The sequence below is a fragment of the Triticum aestivum genome, chromosome 3D (genome assembly GCF_018294505.1).
Source record: "Triticum aestivum cultivar Chinese Spring chromosome 3D, IWGSC CS RefSeq v2.1, whole genome shotgun sequence".
Taxonomy (NCBI): Eukaryota; Viridiplantae; Streptophyta; class Magnoliopsida; order Poales; family Poaceae; genus Triticum; species Triticum aestivum.
In genome coordinates this window covers 597,647,066-597,666,452 of record NC_057802.1, presented here as the reverse complement: position 1 = coordinate 597,666,452, position 19,387 = coordinate 597,647,066, and the positions used below count along the sequence as shown (strand labels likewise).

Here is a 19,387-nt window from a genome sequence, read left to right as displayed (position 1 = left end):
TAGGATTTACGCAATAATATAATTGTTAAAAAACATAACAGACATATCATATCGCAAATAGCAAAAGCATACAATAGTGTCTCCAACTTAAAACACCACGAGTGACAAATGGTTGGACCGCGTACAAGCTTTCCCATAAGAAACACGTCCAAAAATAAAAATAAATGGTAAACTAAACTCGGTCATTCAACGCTTGAGAAATATATTTACATTATCGGTAAAGTCCCCCCCCCCCCAACCCCCAAAAAAAGGGAGGGGGGGGGGGGGGGGGGGGGTTAAAGTTCTTGGAGATGAAATATCATTTTCGCACATCTTGCTACTGTGTGCGTCAACTCCATATCAGTGAGGGAAACTGGCACGGCCTCAGCGATCACATATATCATCATCTTGCAAAACAAAAAAGTGACTACTGTGAAGTGCCTTTTCTTGCCTTCCCATACCATCGCAGGACAGTTTGAACTAACATAAAAGCATTCCTAAGTTTTCTCTCCTCTTGTTTCTTGAACACCATGCAGCCATCCAGCAAGATCTTTTTAATTTTCGGGAGCTTGTGAAATTGACGCAGGACAGGCCCTCTTAAAAGGTTGCAGTTATCGACTTGCAGTACCTCTAGGTTTGGCAGTGCTCCTCCTGGAAATGATACCGACACGAGATTTTCTAACCGGTCAAGTTGGAGCAGCTCAAGTTTTGGAAACGCATCGCTTTGAAATTCCATCTCCTCCACCACAATTGATTTAGCCAAGAGGTGTAGCATGATCAACTTGGGTAGCTTAGCGATGATCTGTACAGCATCATGGCCCAGGAGTGTTGTGCGCAGGCATAGCTTTTGGAGATTATGAAGGGTCTTGATCCACCTTGGGAGCGTACCAAGAGTGCCATATAGTTTCAGTGTTTCAAGATGGCGTGGGGGTGAGGAAACAATATCTAATCCGCCGAGTGAATCTCCAGAGTGAACCATCAATGACCGCAGATTCTGGAGACGCTCAAGAATAGAGCACAGATGCTTGCTGTTGCGATATGTAACGCCGGTGAAACCTAATCTCTGTAACTGTGTCAGCTTCTGTATCTCCTTCATAACACTTCGACTGCCTGCAACATCAATGGTCCCTAGTGTAATAATGAACTTCAGTTTCCCTATGTTCTTCGGGGCATGCACACCATGTGGTTTCTTCCTCTGAAACGTAGGGAGCAAACATTTGCAGAAAGCAGATAAAGTGGCATTCTGGAGAGACTGAGGACAACATCTGGTCACTCCACCAGTAAAATCTCGCTGAGCATTGTCTTCCATTGATGCAGCCATTGTACCACCACGGAGATGGCACAGCCTAGCGAGATGGATGACAGTAGATGGCAGCTTGGCGATGTAAGTGCCACGGATATCTAATACCTCAAGGCATTGCAACTTGCCCAAGGAGTTCGGTAGACGGGTAATGCCTGTGTTCCTGAGACCTAGATACTTGAGATGCTGGAATTCCCCAATTTTCTCAAGGTCATCATGCTCCACTAGACCTGTAGTGTCTTCCAAATCAAGCACTCTTAGCAACCTCATGCTTGGTGAAATGAAAAAAGAACTCCACTCCCCAAAAACTGTTAGTGACCGAGCACAAGAGTGGTCTATTTTCTTGAACTCATCCTCATGTCTTATCCACCCACTTTTAATAACTAGGTGTCTGGGTTGGGAGATTGCAGGGTTCCTATTCACACTGTGATCATCAAGGATGTGGAACCAATCCCCCGTTTTTGCTTTGAAATCACCGAGTTGTTGAAACACATCACCAACATGGCAGCCATTTACTCTTCCGCCAGTTATCTCTACTCGTTTCAATGGATGAATCATACCCCTGGTAATCAGGCCATCAAAGATCTTCTCAAGTTCCTCAGCATTATTTCCTCTTTCATGCATGTTGTAGATTTCTGCTACCCATGCAGTTGCCAATCTTCTGCGCATTAGGTTGTAGCCTCTGGGGAAAATGCTAAGATATTGTAGCAAATATTTCATATGGGATGGTAAATCATCATAGCTCAATTTTCCTGCTGCATTAGCCACCCCAAGGCCAGGGTTGTTTTCTAACTCCAAGTCATAACGTTTCCGCACCCTCTCCCATGCTGCTAATGTTCGTGCTTTGGTGCCTAGAAGTCCACTTATGATAATGATTGCACGAAGGTCCCCAACGCATTTTTCTATGATGCGATTAGCAAGATAATCCATTTGTTCATGCAACTCAATTAGCCCATCACGCTTGAATACCTGTTGGAGCGCAGCTATATAATTATCAGTATTGATGATATTGCTTGCACAATACAAAAATGTAAGACTTTGTTCTTACTATGTACTCACTCCGTAAAGAAATATAAGAGTGTTTAGATCACTACTTTAATGATCTAAATGCTCTTATATTTTTTTACAGAGGGAGGTACAAAGAAACTGAGTATGCCCCCACACTCTAACAGCATTTTTTAAGTTAATTAATGAATAATCCCTAACAGCATTTTTTTATTAAGTTAATTAATGAATATTCAGTCCAATAGTAGATCATATTTTGGGCAGGCACGTAGGTCCCACGCAGCAGGGGCCTTAGCCCGGACTGAATTTACAAGGCTTGTCAAGTCATCGACCAATGCACCTTCTTTCTCTTTTAATTTGTTTTGTTTGCTGAGTTTTTTTTTAGCTTTCTTGGCTTGCCTCGAGCACTGCATGTACTTACTTTGCTTTAATTTGTAAAATTTGGAGTGGGATTTTCCCCACTGTTCTGACTTTAAAAATAAGCATGAAGTGTATGAAATGACCAATTTGCCCCCTCTCTTTGATTTTTATTTACTAATAAAATGTATTTTCACATTGGAAATCATTTTCGGCTATAAAACCTATTCTCACCAATAAAAATCATTTCTGGCCAAGACAAATCATTTTGCCCTTAAAATCATAAAATTTACTTCCGGGCATACAATTTATTTGTTGGCAACAAAATTCATAAAACAATAAATTGGCCACATTAATTATTTTCATATTTTTTGGCCAGTTGGGCTGCAGGGTTGTACAGCGGAGGCGGAGCCCCACAGTCGCCAGCTCACCGCAACAGGAACAAAGGAGTGCGGTTCTTTCATGTATGGGATCACGGAAAACATTCACGGCTCCACAATCGGCAACGCCTAGGGAAAAGGGGGTGTGGTAATGCTAATGCTATGGCCAATGGGAGCAGGTGGAGGGAGTCATCAATAATTTATTGGGTGGGGGTAAGGGCGGTAGATGGAGCTAGCTTTAGAATTCTCGAAACAGGCTTTATCCATGCTTTGTAAATAAAGCGACCACCATGCATGTTATACAAGAAGTACAGGTGCAGGAAAGAGAATAAAAGGTCTAGTGGGGCGGTAAATACATCACTCCTAGGAGCCAAAGTATCAACGGCTAGCTGATGAATTCTACCGGTCAGAGCATTTTTTTAAATAAATATCAACAATATTTATCAAAAGTCCTCCAAAATTGAATTAGTTTGATGGAAATTGGTTGCTAAATTGTGGTAATCAATTGTTATCGGCTTACTAGTGGTGGGCGGTAAAATACAGAGATATAGGTAAACTAAACCATGCATCAATGTAGGGAGCTTAGAGAGCAAACGGTTTTTTCTTTCTCTTTTACTATCACTTTCCTCTCATTTTTGTTTCTTTATTTTTTCCGAGGGCTTCAAGTGGGGATATGTTTTGAACAAGTTCACAAAGGAATGTAATGGAGAGTTGATGGAGTGGCATACAAGGAACCAAAACCCGTTTATGAGAGGTGCAGAGGGAACAAAAGGTGTATGGATGGAAAAGTCAAAACCGGGTCATGCATAAATGACAAAGGATGATTAATTTGACTTGATTGTCGTCTCGTTTGGTATGCCTTCAAGGTTTCAATCGTTCGTTCGTATATTCTTCATAGTGCATATTTCCAGCATGATAATAGAGATTGACATACATAATTCCATGTTTCAGAGGAACATACCTTATGGTAGAACAACTGACGAACTGCAGCGCTGTCAAGAGGGTTCAACTTGTATGGAGAGTTCCTATTCCCTGAACAATGATGAGCAACTGCAGGATTTGTAGTAGTAACCACGATAGTGCAGTTATCTTTAATTCCATCAGAACTCCATAAGCACGACTTCACCTGATCCCATTCTTCTTCTTCTGACAGCCCATCGAGGATTACCAGAGATCTCCCTACTTTCATGAGCTGAAACATCTTAGTCGCCAACTTGTCACCAGCCATGTCCTCGATATGACTCCCAGATTCTTTCCTCCATCCCGGGGAGCATGCCTGGAATTGTGAAATTATGCTTTGCTGGAACTCCTCCTGGTTGAAGGGATGCACCAACGTGATCCACGCTAGCCTTTCGAACCTCCTAGATATCCCTTGGCCATCGTAGACAACTTTCCTCATGAGGAGGCTCTTTCCAATACCACTAGGCCCGTACACTGAGATTGGGCAGCAGTCAGGACCGTCCTCTAATATCCGTTTGGTTAAATCAGCAACTTCCTCCCTCCTACCAACAAACTGCGAGTATGGATCTATTTTTATAACAACATTCGATTCACTAGTGGCAGCCTGAAAAGAAGACATGCATAATTGGCAACAAGAGGATAAGTAGATTTCTCCACAAAGGACAACATAAAGAATTTTACAGAAAATGATGAAAGACAAGTTAAATCAAATGTCTCCATATAGTTTGAGGATGGAAGACTCAAGATGCTTGTTGATTACTTTTTGAAGAATCATTAGGAGAATTTCAGATTTATATAAACCACAAATTGACTAACTGGGTGACTAGCGTATTTGCAGGGCTAGATTTTTTTATACAATATTAACATTTTTCTAGCATTAGTTTTCATAACGTTTTCACATTTTTTTAAATCAGTTCCTCCTGATATATATTTTAAAACCGTGAAAATATGTTTTAACGAAAAATACTCTTGAGAAAGCACCAGAACCATATCACAATTTTATTTTATTGTTTCCATTTTTCACCCTTCAACACTAAATTGCCAATTGATCATTTGGTTCCATCAAAGTGCACTAGAGGCTTATCATAATTTTATTTTATCATAAAATTCTTGTTTTCTAAAATGTATTGAAGAACAAATAATTAATGGATTGATCAATTATATATATGGAGATGATCACATAACCTTTGTCAACTGGGTGGTACTTTTTTTACATGAAATGCAAATAAATAAAACTGATTTTATTTTTATAAGAATGCTATATCTAAATTTGAAGCATTATTTGCCATTTTGTTCATGAACAACCAGTTTCATAATTTTGTGTGACTTGAAGGTAACATGCACTTTTGGCTCTCAGCCATCACTTTTTTAATTGGCGTCAACAAATTTAACAAACTAGTTTTTTTCATTCAGAAGAGTTATTTGTATACATAAACAACAGAAAAACAGAGATATATGAAACCATGATGAAGTATTGCAGACCCGTCTTCATTCATCTACCGACACAAATTATGACATAAAAAGGCTCAACATGGCACGAAGGCCCATTGGCAGTTCGCATCATATAGTTACCAGGGAAAAACAATGCTCAGGAGATTTTCCAAGGTAACCCATAGAGCGCAAAAAGTATCCGATGGTTATTGTTCTTTCAGTATGTTGGAACTGTATAGTGTACCCTAGGCCCCCGCGTCGCCTAACCTAGGCGACACGGGCGGCGACCAAATCCACCACACCTTCGACCCCATCACCAGCTTCTCCCCCTCGCTGCCGCCGGAGGCCAGCGCCAGGCAAAGCCTGTGCGGTGGCGGCGGCGGCGGGGCCTTTCTCTGTTCTGGCGACAAGAAGGCTGTTGGCGGCTCCTTGTGCAGATTGGATCGGCGAGTGGCAGAGCCCCGGCGGCGGCCGTCGGATCTGTGGATGGCGGCGCGTGCAGCGGCTGGAGCGGAGCCTTGGCGGTGGCCGTTGGATTTGCAGACGACAGTGGTTGCGGCGTGCTCTAGTCAGCCATAGCATACGGATCCAACCTGGGCGGTTTGCATGTCCAGGATGTGTGCTCAGATGTTGGATCCAAGCCGTGCTGTTTGCATGTCCAAATCGTGCTTAGATGGTGGATCCAAGCCGTGTTGTTTGCATGTCCAAATCGTGCTCAGATGGATGCAATCGGCTATTGCGTCTGCCGGCGACTCGCACAAGGACGCTCTCAGCCGCCGAGACGAGCACCAGGATGCGCCAGCCTCTCGCTTGGATCCAGCCTGACCGTGCCGGCATCTGTTGATGTGACCATCGTAGGTTCTTCGCAGGCCGGTGACAGTGATATATGCTGTTCGTGCTTCAGTTCAGGCCATGTTATCGGTCCCCTGGCTTGCTGCGCATGCCCCTGACCTCCTCCCCAAGATGGCGTCGTGGTCTGCGGCGGCTGGTGTCGGATGGAGTTGCGGACTGGCAATGGCCATGGTGGCGGCGGGCTGTTTCCCCATGAGCTGCACCTGACGTCTTCCAGGAACCAACTAGCTGCGTACAGTCGCAAATATGCCTCATGCAGGGCGGTCCTCGTCTCTGGCAGCACCCACCTCCCTCGATCTGTGGTGAGTGGCTCCGGCGTGGCAGTCGTTGAGGCATCGGTGGTCTTGGCATTGCTCCGGCCACGCGGTCTCTGGATTGTTGGGGCTGCGGTGATGTGCTGGATGGTGGAGGTGATTTTGATCCGATTGGCCGGATGGTGGCGTATGTAGATTGTTTTGCAACGACTTCATACGGATCCACGGCATCATCAAAAAGACTTCGGGAGGTTTTATCTCCTGATCCGGTGGATGACTACAGTGGTGGGTTACAAATTATGGACAATGACTTGACGCAAAGGGTTGTTTGTGGAGTAGCGGCGATCCAATTGTAGCTGCTCGGATAGCGGAAAAGTGATGGAGACAACACATGTGAGATTTGGATGGTGGTGCTATGTGCACCCGGTCTCGAGCTCCGGGGCAAAAGCCTAGGACAGACCCGAGTGGTTATTCCTGGCAATGGCGATGTTTTTCACATCGTTACCTTGTTGGAGGCATTGCTCGGATATGTTCGGACTGATTCTTCAGAGTGAAAACTTTGATACTGCCTTTGTGGTTCGATCCGGTGACGGCGTCGCTTGAGTGTCGCTTCCTTCCTGAAGGCGTTGCTGTTGAAGATCCTTGTCATCCATGTGGTGTCAATGGTTGATGCGGATATGGTCTCAGTTGTAGTTTGTCGATCGTTCACCTGATCGCTTTGGGGCTTATTTCTTGTTTCTTTTTCTTTTTTCCACACCTGCAAACAACTTTTGGTCTTATGACTTTGCTAGTTGCTGGTGTGTTTCTGTGTGTGTGTGTTGGGTTGGCTGTGTGCATCTTAGTTATGCAGAGGCCGGGTGTGTGTTCAGTGTGATGTATCATCTTGATGCTCCATTTGAGCCAATAAAAACCCTTTGTTGAAAAATATGATCTTATACAGACATACACCATTACAAGTTATCAACTAGCTATTTTGTGGCGCATGTGTGATTTCACATCATTAAAATTGTTATAGCTATTAGATACCTTAGCTTGGTTCACTAACATCAACATGCATCACTAGATTCTAAGTGGATTTTAAATCCCATTGCATTTAACTGTGACAAGTCCAACCTTTGATGTTAAGATTTTTATTTTTACTTTACAGAAATTTCTCACATGCGTTTTATTTTGAAGAATGAATTTATGTAACATTTAAAAATCAAATCACCGGTAACATGGTACACGAGGTATCATCGAGTTTCACTAAATCTTAGTCGCCTGATGTGTAGGCGGACCTGTGTCACTTGGGTGGTACTTCTTTACATCCACGGCATGAAATCCAAATAAAAACAGGTACACTGAATAAAAATCCAAACACAACATCACTTTCGTAGTCTCAACAACAACAACAACAACAACAATTCCTAAAACTGATCAACACGCAATTGCTCGCCATGACATCGAATCAAGAAAACAAGCTAGTAGATTGATTTACATAGTTTTCAATTAGAGTTGTACTTCCATGCAGCAATACAAATTTGTCCGCACTTTTTTGGTTATTTCAAATTGAATCTTTGGCTTTAACTTGTGTGAAGAAGGTGAGAGCTTTATTACTAAAAGACCAGGGTGACAATCAGCAACAACAGGATTTGAAACAAAAAGAGGAACGCAGTCAGACGAAACATTGGTGATATTGCCTACTCTTGCTGTGTAAATCTGCAACCCCTATTGTGAATATGTTATTACGACTAACTTTCATGAGTATATTGAATCTTTGTGAACTTTGTAAAATCTTGGCCGTTTTTCTTTCTACGGCACTAATAATAATATAATAATAGATATCCAACAGCTAGCTAATGAACCACCATCTGCTGAAATAACACTGTATTTTGAAAAGGCGAGAAAAGGCTGAATAGCAGATACCTTGTCGGAAGAGACGTAAAGCCGTGCATCATCTTGTTTAACTCCTTCAAGAGCGAACGATCTTCTTGGTCGCCGAGCGCAATGCCTTGCCACATCAGCTCTCTGAGATGTAGCTATAATCCGGCTGCCATTCCTGTGATCCGGGAAGAAGACTTTGATCCAGTCCCACGTGGGCCTTGTGCATACGTCTTCGACGACGACCAGGTACCGCTTCGCGCTAAGGTGGTGTGCTACCACCGTCATCAGCTCCTCTGTCCCCATCCTCTCAGTATCCCCTAGGAACCTGAGTGTGCTCTGCGACACCGGCGGCGGGCAATCATTTTCATTTGCCTGGAGCTGCCTCGCCAAGCCTCGGAGAAACTCGGTGAGGCTCATGGGGTGAGTCGCCGTGACCCATGCGCGGCACTGGAACATCTTGGCGTCATCATAGACTAGGTCGATGAGAGAAGTGGCCTTCCCGCCGGCTGCCATCTGCCACACAGATATCACCAATAGTGATTCATCGGGCCGCGCAAGCAGATGGCCGAGATCGACCTTCCATTCAACTGGCCACGCCCCCTCCTCCACCGGCTTGACCGCCGGCTTCCTCACCGCCCTGTCGCGGGCGCGTTGATAGCGCTCCCTTATCTCGCTCACGCGCTTCACTTGGGACACCAAGTCCTTGAGCTCGGCGGCGATACTGTGCCGCGGCGCTAGAGAGGCCCACCGTACCCTCCACAAGGACGGACTCTCCCGGTGAGGGGCGAGCTGCAGGAGGCAGTCTTCGATGTCGCATGCCATGTCCCGGATTTTGTCCACCCAGCGCCGTTCCTCCTCCGCATCACCGCTCGGTTCCATCTCTCCACCGGCCTCCTCATAGTCATACTCCTCCACATCTGCGAGGAACTTGTGCATCTCCCCGAGCTCTTCCGCCAGGATCATGGCGTCCGCTTGCACCCCAGCTTGCACGGCCATCTCATTGGTGGCAGTTGACGCCGCCTGGCTTACCAGGCACTGGCATGCGGATTTGAGGAAGCACAGGCACGCACCCTCCATTGCTAGCTAGTACTATGGAATCCCTGCTCTTAGCTCAAGATGTGTGTAATATTGTAGTCGCGCAAGAGGTTGAAATCGTGCAAATATATATAGCTGGACATGGACACACGCTTGATGTATCCCTATAATTCGGAGAAGGTATAATGTGCATGTTAGGTTAACGGCACCGTTGGATCGGTCGTTTGTCTTGGCTCAACACAACAGCAAGGAACAATATTCAAACCTCTCTAGGCACGGCACTGTCTAAAGGCTAAAGAGCAAAGCAAGCAAAGCATCGGCTCCCTCACAAGGAAAAGAGACCAAAGCAAGCAAACAGCTGGCCCGGGTTGGGAAGAATCAGCTACAACTGGTCTTTCGTTTTATTCACCTTTTTTTTATATCAGAAAAAGCTCATTTGTGAATGTGACATAGTGACAGAGGGGAAACAACTTAAGAATTTAAAAGTACCTCATACCATATATCAACCAATACAAAACTCATTGGAAAGGAAATAGATAGCACACGAATCCGTTCACCGAGGATATGACCACGCAGGACTGTATACGTAGGAGCAACCTTAAGATAATGGACAAAGGGAGTCTCAACTCTCAAGAACTACATATAACAAAACCGTGTATCATTATTAGAAGACTTGGGAAATCTCCCCTGTTCGTAGCACGTCCTCGTACCGTGTATCATTATTTGAAGGAGCACGTCCTCGTAGCAAGGTTGGTAAATGAATGAATCGAAGAGGCCGCAAGCTTGTTGCATGGGCTCTTGCGTGAGCTCGCCCTGGCTGCCTAGATACTGGATTCTCGACGTGTTGAGATGGTACACAACCACAGCCCCGCCAAGTAAGAGGATGACCGCATTCTTGTGCGGGTGGAATCCCACGACCCTTTGGTTAACACGCCATCCCCTTGGCTTTAGGTGGGTGGAGATTCGGACAGCATCGATGAAGTTCTCCACATCCGAATTCCATGAATATTCAGAGCCATCTGCCCGAGACCCCTCCTCCTCCGCATTATCAGTGCTGTCATTCTCGATCAATTTCCACGAATATTCAAAGCCATCTGGCGCGGCTCCCTCCTCTTACTCTTTTTTTTTTTGCGGGGTTCCCTCCTCTTACTCCACGTCATCATTTCTGTGAACCTCGATCAAGCTGACTAGCCCGGTTTCTACCACCCACCATGCCACCTTTGGTTGTACTGTAAAAGTCTCAATCATATGACGGTGTGACTTGAGGCTAGCATCGTGCACCAGTGTCCAACGTAGTTCACCATCTGTCAGGATCCATACTTTGAGTTGTGACTCCCTGATCGCCACATAGTGGATCCCTCTCTCGTAGCTTGCTAGGACCGAATTCCAATGCTTTATATAGGGTTCCCCGGGGAGCTTGATGTTCGCACACGAACACATCACCGTGTACCCTCGATGCCGGGGGTGATGCACCGTAGCTCACGTCGAAGGAGACCCGACCGACAACGCGATACGCAAGACAGTTGGCGACTGCTGTTTAGACCCGAAACCCCACACGCCCGGGAAGGACCCCGTCTGGGCGTACGGCGGCTATGGGCTGCTCCATGTCAATTCGCTCGCCCCTAGAGCCTCGTGGATCCGCAGCCCTCCATTGCTGAAGAACGACAAAGAACGAGAAGAAAGATACAAGGGTAGAGGATAGATAAAAACGAAAAAGTAGTAGATGTGTTTGTTCTATTGTGTGCTGTTCAATCGGCCGTCACCCCTTAGGTATGTAAGAGGCGGATGGACTTCCCATACAAGAAAAGGACTCCAAATCACGTCCAAATCTTTCCAAAATTAACCGAACTCGGATTTGGGTAAGCCTGGAACATCAATTCGGTTTTCAGGTCCCACAGGCCACAAACGACCTCTGATGAAATTGAGCCCAAAAGCAAATTTGACCGATTCGACGAGACGAACAACTTTTGTGTTGAACGTTTTTTCATTCGATGCCATGTTCAGAGCCGAATCACTCGCGCAAAACAGACATTTACTCGCGCTACCCATCAAACACCATGTCTGATTGGGCGCGCCACTTTTGCCCCGTGACAGGCCGCACTCAGGTGGCTGTAATTTTTACATACGATCTCGGATTGATACGATTTTTATATCAAAATCGATTGTTTCGACGAGACGAAAACAATTCGTGTAGATCAGCTTTCCATATGAGGCCGTATTGGGGGCGTAATCAGCCGAACAGTGTTCAGGACACAAAATCTCAGTATTTCGAACACAACTTCGGCCTTAGAAATGAGATCGGATGGCTATGACCCAAATATCAAAGTTTGTCCTTTTGATGATACCGAACTTTTTCACTTTGAGCACTTTTCCATTTGGGGCCTTTTTAATTATGTTTTTGACTATGCCAAAATTTGGTGTCAACACATGCCCCCCGGTTTTTCGGCAAAACTTGTGTGCCGAAAAATAACTTGCACGAACTTTATTCTAAGGGCGATGTCAACACTCCATCAGCCATTTTGTACATGCTTAGGACGATAAGTATATATCGGCCATTTAGATTAGCAACAAAAGTGAAGCTAATCGAATATATAATGATTTGGTATACCCTTTCATGATGTAAGAAATTATATTGCATCCATGAATTAAAATAAGCACATTGAGGGTAACCAATCATACCTGATGACGAATTTCATAGCATAGGCATCAACGGCATAGTTGAGAAATATGGGTAATGTGTGGACCGAAGATGTTGAAACCTTCGGCTTGGTCCTTCATAGTTTTCACCCTTTTCCTTCTTCACCTTTGTCGCACTTCTTGTAATGGAAGCTTGCATATAATTCTTATTTTGAGTACTTCCTTTGGGAACCCATGCCATGTTCCTTTCATCAAGTTCGTGTGTACTAAGTTTTTGTAATTTCTTCTTTCGCCAATATGATAAGCCGAGTGAGCAACCCGGTTGTGATTTTGTTTGAAGCAATGGCAATTCCTGTTTTACCTTGTGCACTCTCAACTTCTTCTCCTCAGATTTGACACTTAATTGACCTGTCTCATTTTCTTTAGTAGCCAATGTCAACACTTTAATTGGCTCTTTTTCATTTGAGATCGAATCTGAAGTAGCACTCTTACGACCATCTTCTTTAACACGGTAAACTTGTTTGACCACCTCTTTCTTGTTCCTTGAGCTCCGGACCGATTCCTTATGATTGAAACGGTCTTTGACATGTGCTTGTTCAAATGTTGATCTTTTTGGAGCTAGCTAATGTTTATGAGATGGTCTAAAATAAGATGAAGAATGCGCCCTTGTATCATACCTGTCCCATGATGGATATGGATTTACATGATCATAGGAAGGTACCCATGGCATTGGCATTGGCAGCACAAAATATGCATACGAATATACTGCATTAGAATTCTTATTTTGCCAATACCGATCCTCGGGTTTGCGCCTAGGGGGTGGTCTTGATGCTCACAGTTGTCCTCACTTATCTTCTGATATTTTCAAATAGTTGCGCGAAAGTGACTTTCGGTTTTTTACCTTTGTGCTTACCTCGGCCTTTGCTTTATTTGGTTGTGCTTGCATCGATCTTTGGATTTTTTTTGTTGCCCCCCAGTACTTGGCATCTTTTGTGCAACCTCGATGTAATTTCCGCCCTCAAGAATATTATCATTGTGCTCTTGAACAACTTCCTTACTTTAAAGCTTGATCCCATTATCCATAGTTTTTACCTTCTCATGTTGAAATAGATCGGCTTGAAGCAGCCGATGCAAAAATCGTTTGCCATCAGGACCAATCGGAATAGACTGGTCAGTTGTCCTCACTTATCTTCTGATATTTTCGAATAGTTGCGCGAAAGTGACTTTCGGCTTTTTACCTTTGTGCTTACCTCGGCCTTTGCATTATTTGGTTGTGCTTGCATCAATCTTTGGATTTTTTTTGTTGCCCCTCAGTACTTGGTGTCTTTTGTGCAACCTCGATGTAATTTTCGCCCTCAAGAATATTATCATTGTGCTCTTGAACAACTTCCTTACTTTAAAGCTTGATCCCATTATCCATAGTTTTTACCTTCTCATGTTGAAATAGATCGGCTTGAAGCAGCCGATGCAAAAATCGTTTGCCATCAGGACCAATCGGAATAGACTGGTCATCTCTTGGTGTCTCAACAAATTTCAATCGTCCTCTATCAATGGCCGATTTGACTATTTGACAAAACATGTTGCAATCCTCAAAATTATGATTGAACGAATCATGCAACTTACAATACATTCGCTCTTTGATTGATGGCTTGACATAGTGATCAAAAATTCTAATGTAATTATTTTTCAGAAACAAATCAAATATTTGATCACGCATGCTTGAATTGAAGGTATACTTCTTGTTTTCTAGCTGATCTTGGCACTACTAGAAAAAGGCCTGTTAGTGGCGCACCTATTTTGGCCATTAATGACGCACTATAGGTGCGCCACTATTACCACGCCACTAGTAACAAATACTAATGGCGCACCTCTGGTGCACCATTAGTATACCAGATAATAGTGGCGCACCTGGTAGTGCGCCATTACTATGTCCAACGATGCACCATTACTATGACTCCTAGGGGGCCATATTTACCTTCACGTATGCCCCCAAGTGCGCCATTACTATGCCCCATAATGCGCCACTGGTATTTAGCCCTGGTGCGCCACTAATGCTCAACATGGTGTGCCACTACAATGAATATTAGGAATTATTATTTTTTGCTTTTCTGGTATTTGCACAGGTTACAAAATATCTGGTATTTGCACAGTTAACAAAATACACATTACACAGCACAGAATATAAACATCACACAATAGAATTCATCATATTAGTCTCCAAATTCGAAATAGCGAACAAAGTTCAAACATTAGCCAAGTTTAGGTCTCGAGACATTAGCAAAGTTCATCATATATATTAGCCGAGTTTGTCGTCACATTACAAAGTCGATATCGATCATCTAAACTACCATCACATAGAAGAGAGCTGAGGTCACGATGAGCATCATCGCGATGAAACTGGTCTTCATCCGGTTCCTCCTCCGCTCCCTCCTCTCTCTCGCTAGATAGTGCGCGTATCTAGCTTCCGCCTCCGCCCTAGTGGTGTACCCTTTTACCGCTGAAACGGTGAACCTGTCTCCGACACTCCTCCCAGTCGTCGTAGACTCCGGAAACCTTACCCTTGTACACGGCATACGGCGGCATCTCTATGCACTAGATAAACAAAACGTTAGTAGCAATTCACAGACAATATATAAGTATACAACAAAAGGATCGAAAGAGAAAAGCAACACATTAATAGCACGATTCATGGTCCTACTAATAAATAGCATTGATTACATATAAGTTGAACGACTGCCCAAACTAAAGAGACATACAAGTTCATTAAAGTTTAATTACAACATTAGCTAACCGATATTTCAGAACTACATAGCATTATTACTTTCGACTCGACTCAGGGACCGGAGCGTGGATGAAGCCGTCGTCTTTCGTGATGGTCATGAAATCGCGATCGTTGTGAGCCTGCATTTGTAGCGTTGTTTCTATTTCACTATTGGACGGTTGATATTTGAGGTAGAACTGCCCCGAGGTACGAAGGACATCTTGATGGATGATTTCCGCAAACTCCGACTGGATGCGAAAGAATTCTTGTCTGTTGTCCGCGACCTGGATTTCCGACAAGCGTGCAGCCCAATCTTTGAGATTAGTTGGTAGCAGAAGGTGATTATGGTCCGTACGATCGCCCGCATGTGATGGAGGGCGTAGTAGGCATCCTTCTGACCGCCAGGCGGCTGCTTGACGCAGGGGAACGTCGTTACGTGGGTGAACACGTGCTTGCCGTACCTACAAATTGGCCTCCTGAAGGTGCCTCCAGATTTGGCGTAGCCGGGGAGAGCATCATCAAGAACTTTCTTGATATTTGTGTAGTCTTTCTTCGACTGACGGTCCGAGTCGAAATACATGGCCATGGAATATTTCGGGCTTAAGAGGATGAGTGTGCAATGTGTGTCACTGCACAAAACACGGAATGTTAGAAAAAAAAGAACGATCGAAATCTAAGAAATCATATGTTACGGGGCGGTGAGGGGATGACTTACTCGGGAAAGTAAGGCACGAGGAAGTTATCCTTATCTGGGTTCGCCAGAATGACGCCTTCGAGGTATGAACTCGCGACTTGCCGGTCCCCAGCGCTGCCCAAGATCTTGGCACGCATGTAGAAGGGGTCGACTATCACGATGTCTGGGGTCTTGTCTCTAATGATCCGCATCTCCATACTGAGCGAAAATAGCCGAATGAAGGTGTAGTGCAGCGGATGAAGGTTAAACATAGCGAAGATGTCATCAAACCGCAGGACGATCATACGCCCGATGTTGCTATCAACAAAGCCCTTGCCCTCTGGCACCTTGGCCACGAAACCGGGTATGCCACATCATTCTCGGAGAGACGCCGCTACTCCAAAGAAAGAACACTGTCATGCAGACTCCGCATAGCACCGGTTGCAGCATTGAGCAGATTAGTCGGTAGCATCGGCCTACCCGCCACATGCACCCTCCTCGAGATATCCTTAGGTGAAGGTGGCCCGTCCTGAGCACGGATCGTACTCGGTGCCGGCTGGCTCGCACCCTTGTTATTTTTTCTTTTCCGTCCCTTTTGCTTCTTCTGCTGTAATGGGATCGAGTTCTGCTTAAAGACCACCTTCTAGAGTGTGTTGGGGCTGATAATATTTCACACCTCGGCTATCTGAGGCTCGGTGAAGCCGGCAGCTGGAGACGTCTCCTAAGAACTGAACGCCAGACGACGCCTGTTGCAATTGGGTTTCTCCGCGGTACCAGCTAGATCGCGATCGTATTTTGCAGGGTTGGGTTCTTGAGAAGGAGACGCCAAGAATTCGTCATTGTACCCATCATGTTCGTTGAAGTACTTATCGACATTGGAAAATGTACCGTCGTTGTCGTCCAGATCTTGTGCCATATGCATGTCCGGATCAGTTGACGGCGGTAGCTTTGCGGCAGTCTTGCCATGGCTTGGCGCCGGCACGACTGGCGGTGTTGTCTGTGGGGTGGTGTCCCCCGCCCCCAAACGAATTTGGCTCTTCGGCCAAAGCATGGAGCAGCTTATGCAGGCGCTGAGGGTCATCACATCATCTTCGTCGGCCCCAGGGGGTCGATACGGAGGTAACAAGTCGTCGCAGCCCCGCAGCACCCGAACCAGTTGAACCCTATACACGGTGGGTGGCATCGGATTACCGTGGAACACGCGGTTGCCCGGTTGAACGATTCTGGCCTTGGCGACATGCATCGATCAACTCGCCGCCCACGAAGTGCAGGAGAGTGCATGGAACGTCGGCGGCACCCTGCGAAAACATGTAGGGTGTCAGGGATGCCCAGTCAAAGGCAAGGAGATGAAGTCATCGGCCGAGAGGCTTAGTTACCGTGATGGCGTCGAGCTCGGCTAATGTCGAGGCACCGCCAACGGCGGGCGTGCAAGTGACGGAGGGGCCGCTTGCTGCCGAGGTGCCGGCTGGTGTATTCTTCCCACACCCGGGTGCATTAAGCTCCAATGCCGGCGCCGACACTGGAGACACCAATGTCGCCTCCACCGGAGACACCAATGGCGCCGCCGGCGCATTGTGCGAGTTGCTGCCCGTGAAGCTGGGAATCGGGGGCGGCCCCTGTTGGCCGCCCGCAATCCACGCCTGCAGCCCCTCAATCAAGGTAGGCACAATGGTGGTGATCGTCGCTCCCAGTTGGTCTCGCACTTGCTCTTCGACTATCTCCAGAATCCGCGCCACTTGTGCCTTGAGTTCTTGAACCTCGCGCTCCTGGCTTTCCGAGCTGGTCTTTCTCTCCATTCGCCCAGCGTTATAGTATTCTGACCATTTCGTGGACAAGCCTTTGCCGGCCACACGACCAGCTGACGACGGCTTACTGAACTTATCCTTGTGTTTCATTATGTTCAACGCCCTATTCAAAGTGGTGTCCCAAGGGGAGCTCTGAGACAACCCCGCGATACTGCTTTCAGTGTCCTGCGGAAGGAACGTGAACCATTTAGATATTTGGCTTCATTAATTAGAATGCAACCATATGGAGCTAATTACGCGGGGTGTATTCCTTACCAGAACAAGCTCAAGCGCCTTGTTCTTCGGATCCGTGGTAATCTCCTTTGTTACCGGGTCCACCTTGTACGGGGCCCTGACATAGTTCCTGGTCTGCTTATCACGGTATTTATCGAAGAGGGGCGGTAGGCCTTGCTCGGCACGCTCCGCGTCCTCCTTGTCCCATATAGGTTCCGCCACTCTGTAACCGCCGCGACCGAGTTTGTGGACCCCTAAGTTCAAGTCCCGCATATCTTTCCCCCACTGACTTGATTCCGCAGATGCGTTGCTCTCGCACTTGATCTTGAACTCCAGGTAGTCAGCTTCGCTGATCGAAGGATTTGTCTCCTTGATCTTCTCATAACTATCACCTCTTAGAATCCTTCTCTTCAGCGCGGCTCTCCAAGTAGCCAGGGCCGTGCTCATCTTCGTGAGGGCGGCACTGTTCACTTTATTCCCTGAGAGGCGTGTGTTTGCGAAGTCACCGGGGAACTTGTATCATTCATGCTGCTTCGTGAAGAGGAGGTTGCGGAAATTCCCTCGGTCACGATGCCTTAGGTTCTCGGTGTTGATCGAGACGGTGCTCTAGAGAATGCACCTGAGTCGTCCCGCGTACCCACTGACTAATTCTTTGGGCGCCGTTGGATTCCCACTGGAGGACACTTCAGTAAATTCCTCCTTGATGGTGCAGAGCACGTTCGGGCGCCGGTCCTTCCGTTGCCTCTTCGGTTGGCTGCCATCTGTCCGTGCGCTGCCATCATCAGTGGTGGCATCCTCGGCGGCACCATCGGTGGTGTCATCCCCGACGCCACTAGGGGTTGTGTAGTCGGGATCGGTGTCTTCTGCGGCGTCCTCATAGCGGTGAGGTTCTTCCTCCATCTCCTGGGACAGCTCCCAGAATGCCTTGCCCGAACCACCGGCCTCATCGTTGTGGGCCATGTTCCCTCTAAATAGGAAAAAAGTTTGGTCAAAAAGTTGGTTATTGTGAAGGAACAAGATCTCTAAGTTGACCAAATAACCTAATTCTCGAGGAATGTCGCCAAAAAGTTGGTTATTTTCAAGGAACAATTGAGAGATGTTTGTGATATTTCCTAGGTGTTTTGGGATGGAACCTGTTAGTGTGTTGTTGCTGAGGTCCAAGTCCACGTTCACAAGGTAACCTAGTTCTTGAGGGATGTGTCCAGAAAGTTGGTTGCTGTAAAGATACAAGGCTGTGAGTTTGGTCAAATTGCCTATGCTATTTGGGATGGAACCTGTTAGTGTGTTGTAGCAAACAAACAACTCCTCTAAGTTCTCAAGATAACCTAGTTGTCGAGGGATGTGTCCAGAAAATTGGTTGATGTCAAGATACATGCTGATTAATTTTTCTTTCGGTTGAGAATCGGGCACCTTCTAGGTCAAAAAAATTGGGCATGACCTTTGCTAATTTTCTTGACCTAGGAGTGCCCCATTCTCAACCGAAACGGAAATTAATCAACATTTCAGGAGAAAGGGGTCATTTCAGAAGTTGACAAAATTCAGTGAGATTGACCACAGAAAGATTCCATCCTTTGTTATTGACCACAGAAAGATTGCATCACAGTTTACAAAGTTCAGAAGATCTACAGTAGCTGCAGGATCACTATGACATATCAGGGCTTTATACAACATTTGCAAAACAAGATTGCATCCTTTGTTATTGGTTTCCTTGCAATGAGATTGACCACAGAAAGGTCAATTTTCAATTTCTGAAGTCACCGCAAATAAAGAAATCAAGGTCATTTGAAAATACAACACTGTATCCTTACATTGCATCACACGAACAGAATAAGTCAGACAAATGAGTGCTTCAACATAATTGATGGAAACTACACAGGCAGTA

The 19,387-nt window shown here is 45.8% G+C and overlaps 1 protein-coding gene across 1 annotated transcript; it reads right to left on the bottom strand.

The window, feature by feature from the left end:
* Positions 1-406: 406 nt before the first annotated feature.
* On the bottom strand, positions 407-9,486 carry LOC123075782 (disease resistance protein RPM1-like). The gene is made up of 5 exons (XM_044498304.1): positions 9,015-9,486; positions 8,424-8,894; positions 7,024-7,275; positions 3,983-4,585; positions 407-2,248 (listed from the first exon to the last, which is right to left on the bottom strand). Exons 1-5 carry the CDS (start codon positions 9,456-9,458, stop codon positions 407-409), a joined length of 3,612 nt encoding a protein of 1,203 aa, XP_044354239.1. The 5' UTR covers positions 9,459-9,486.
* Positions 9,487-19,387: the final 9,901 nt, after the last annotated feature.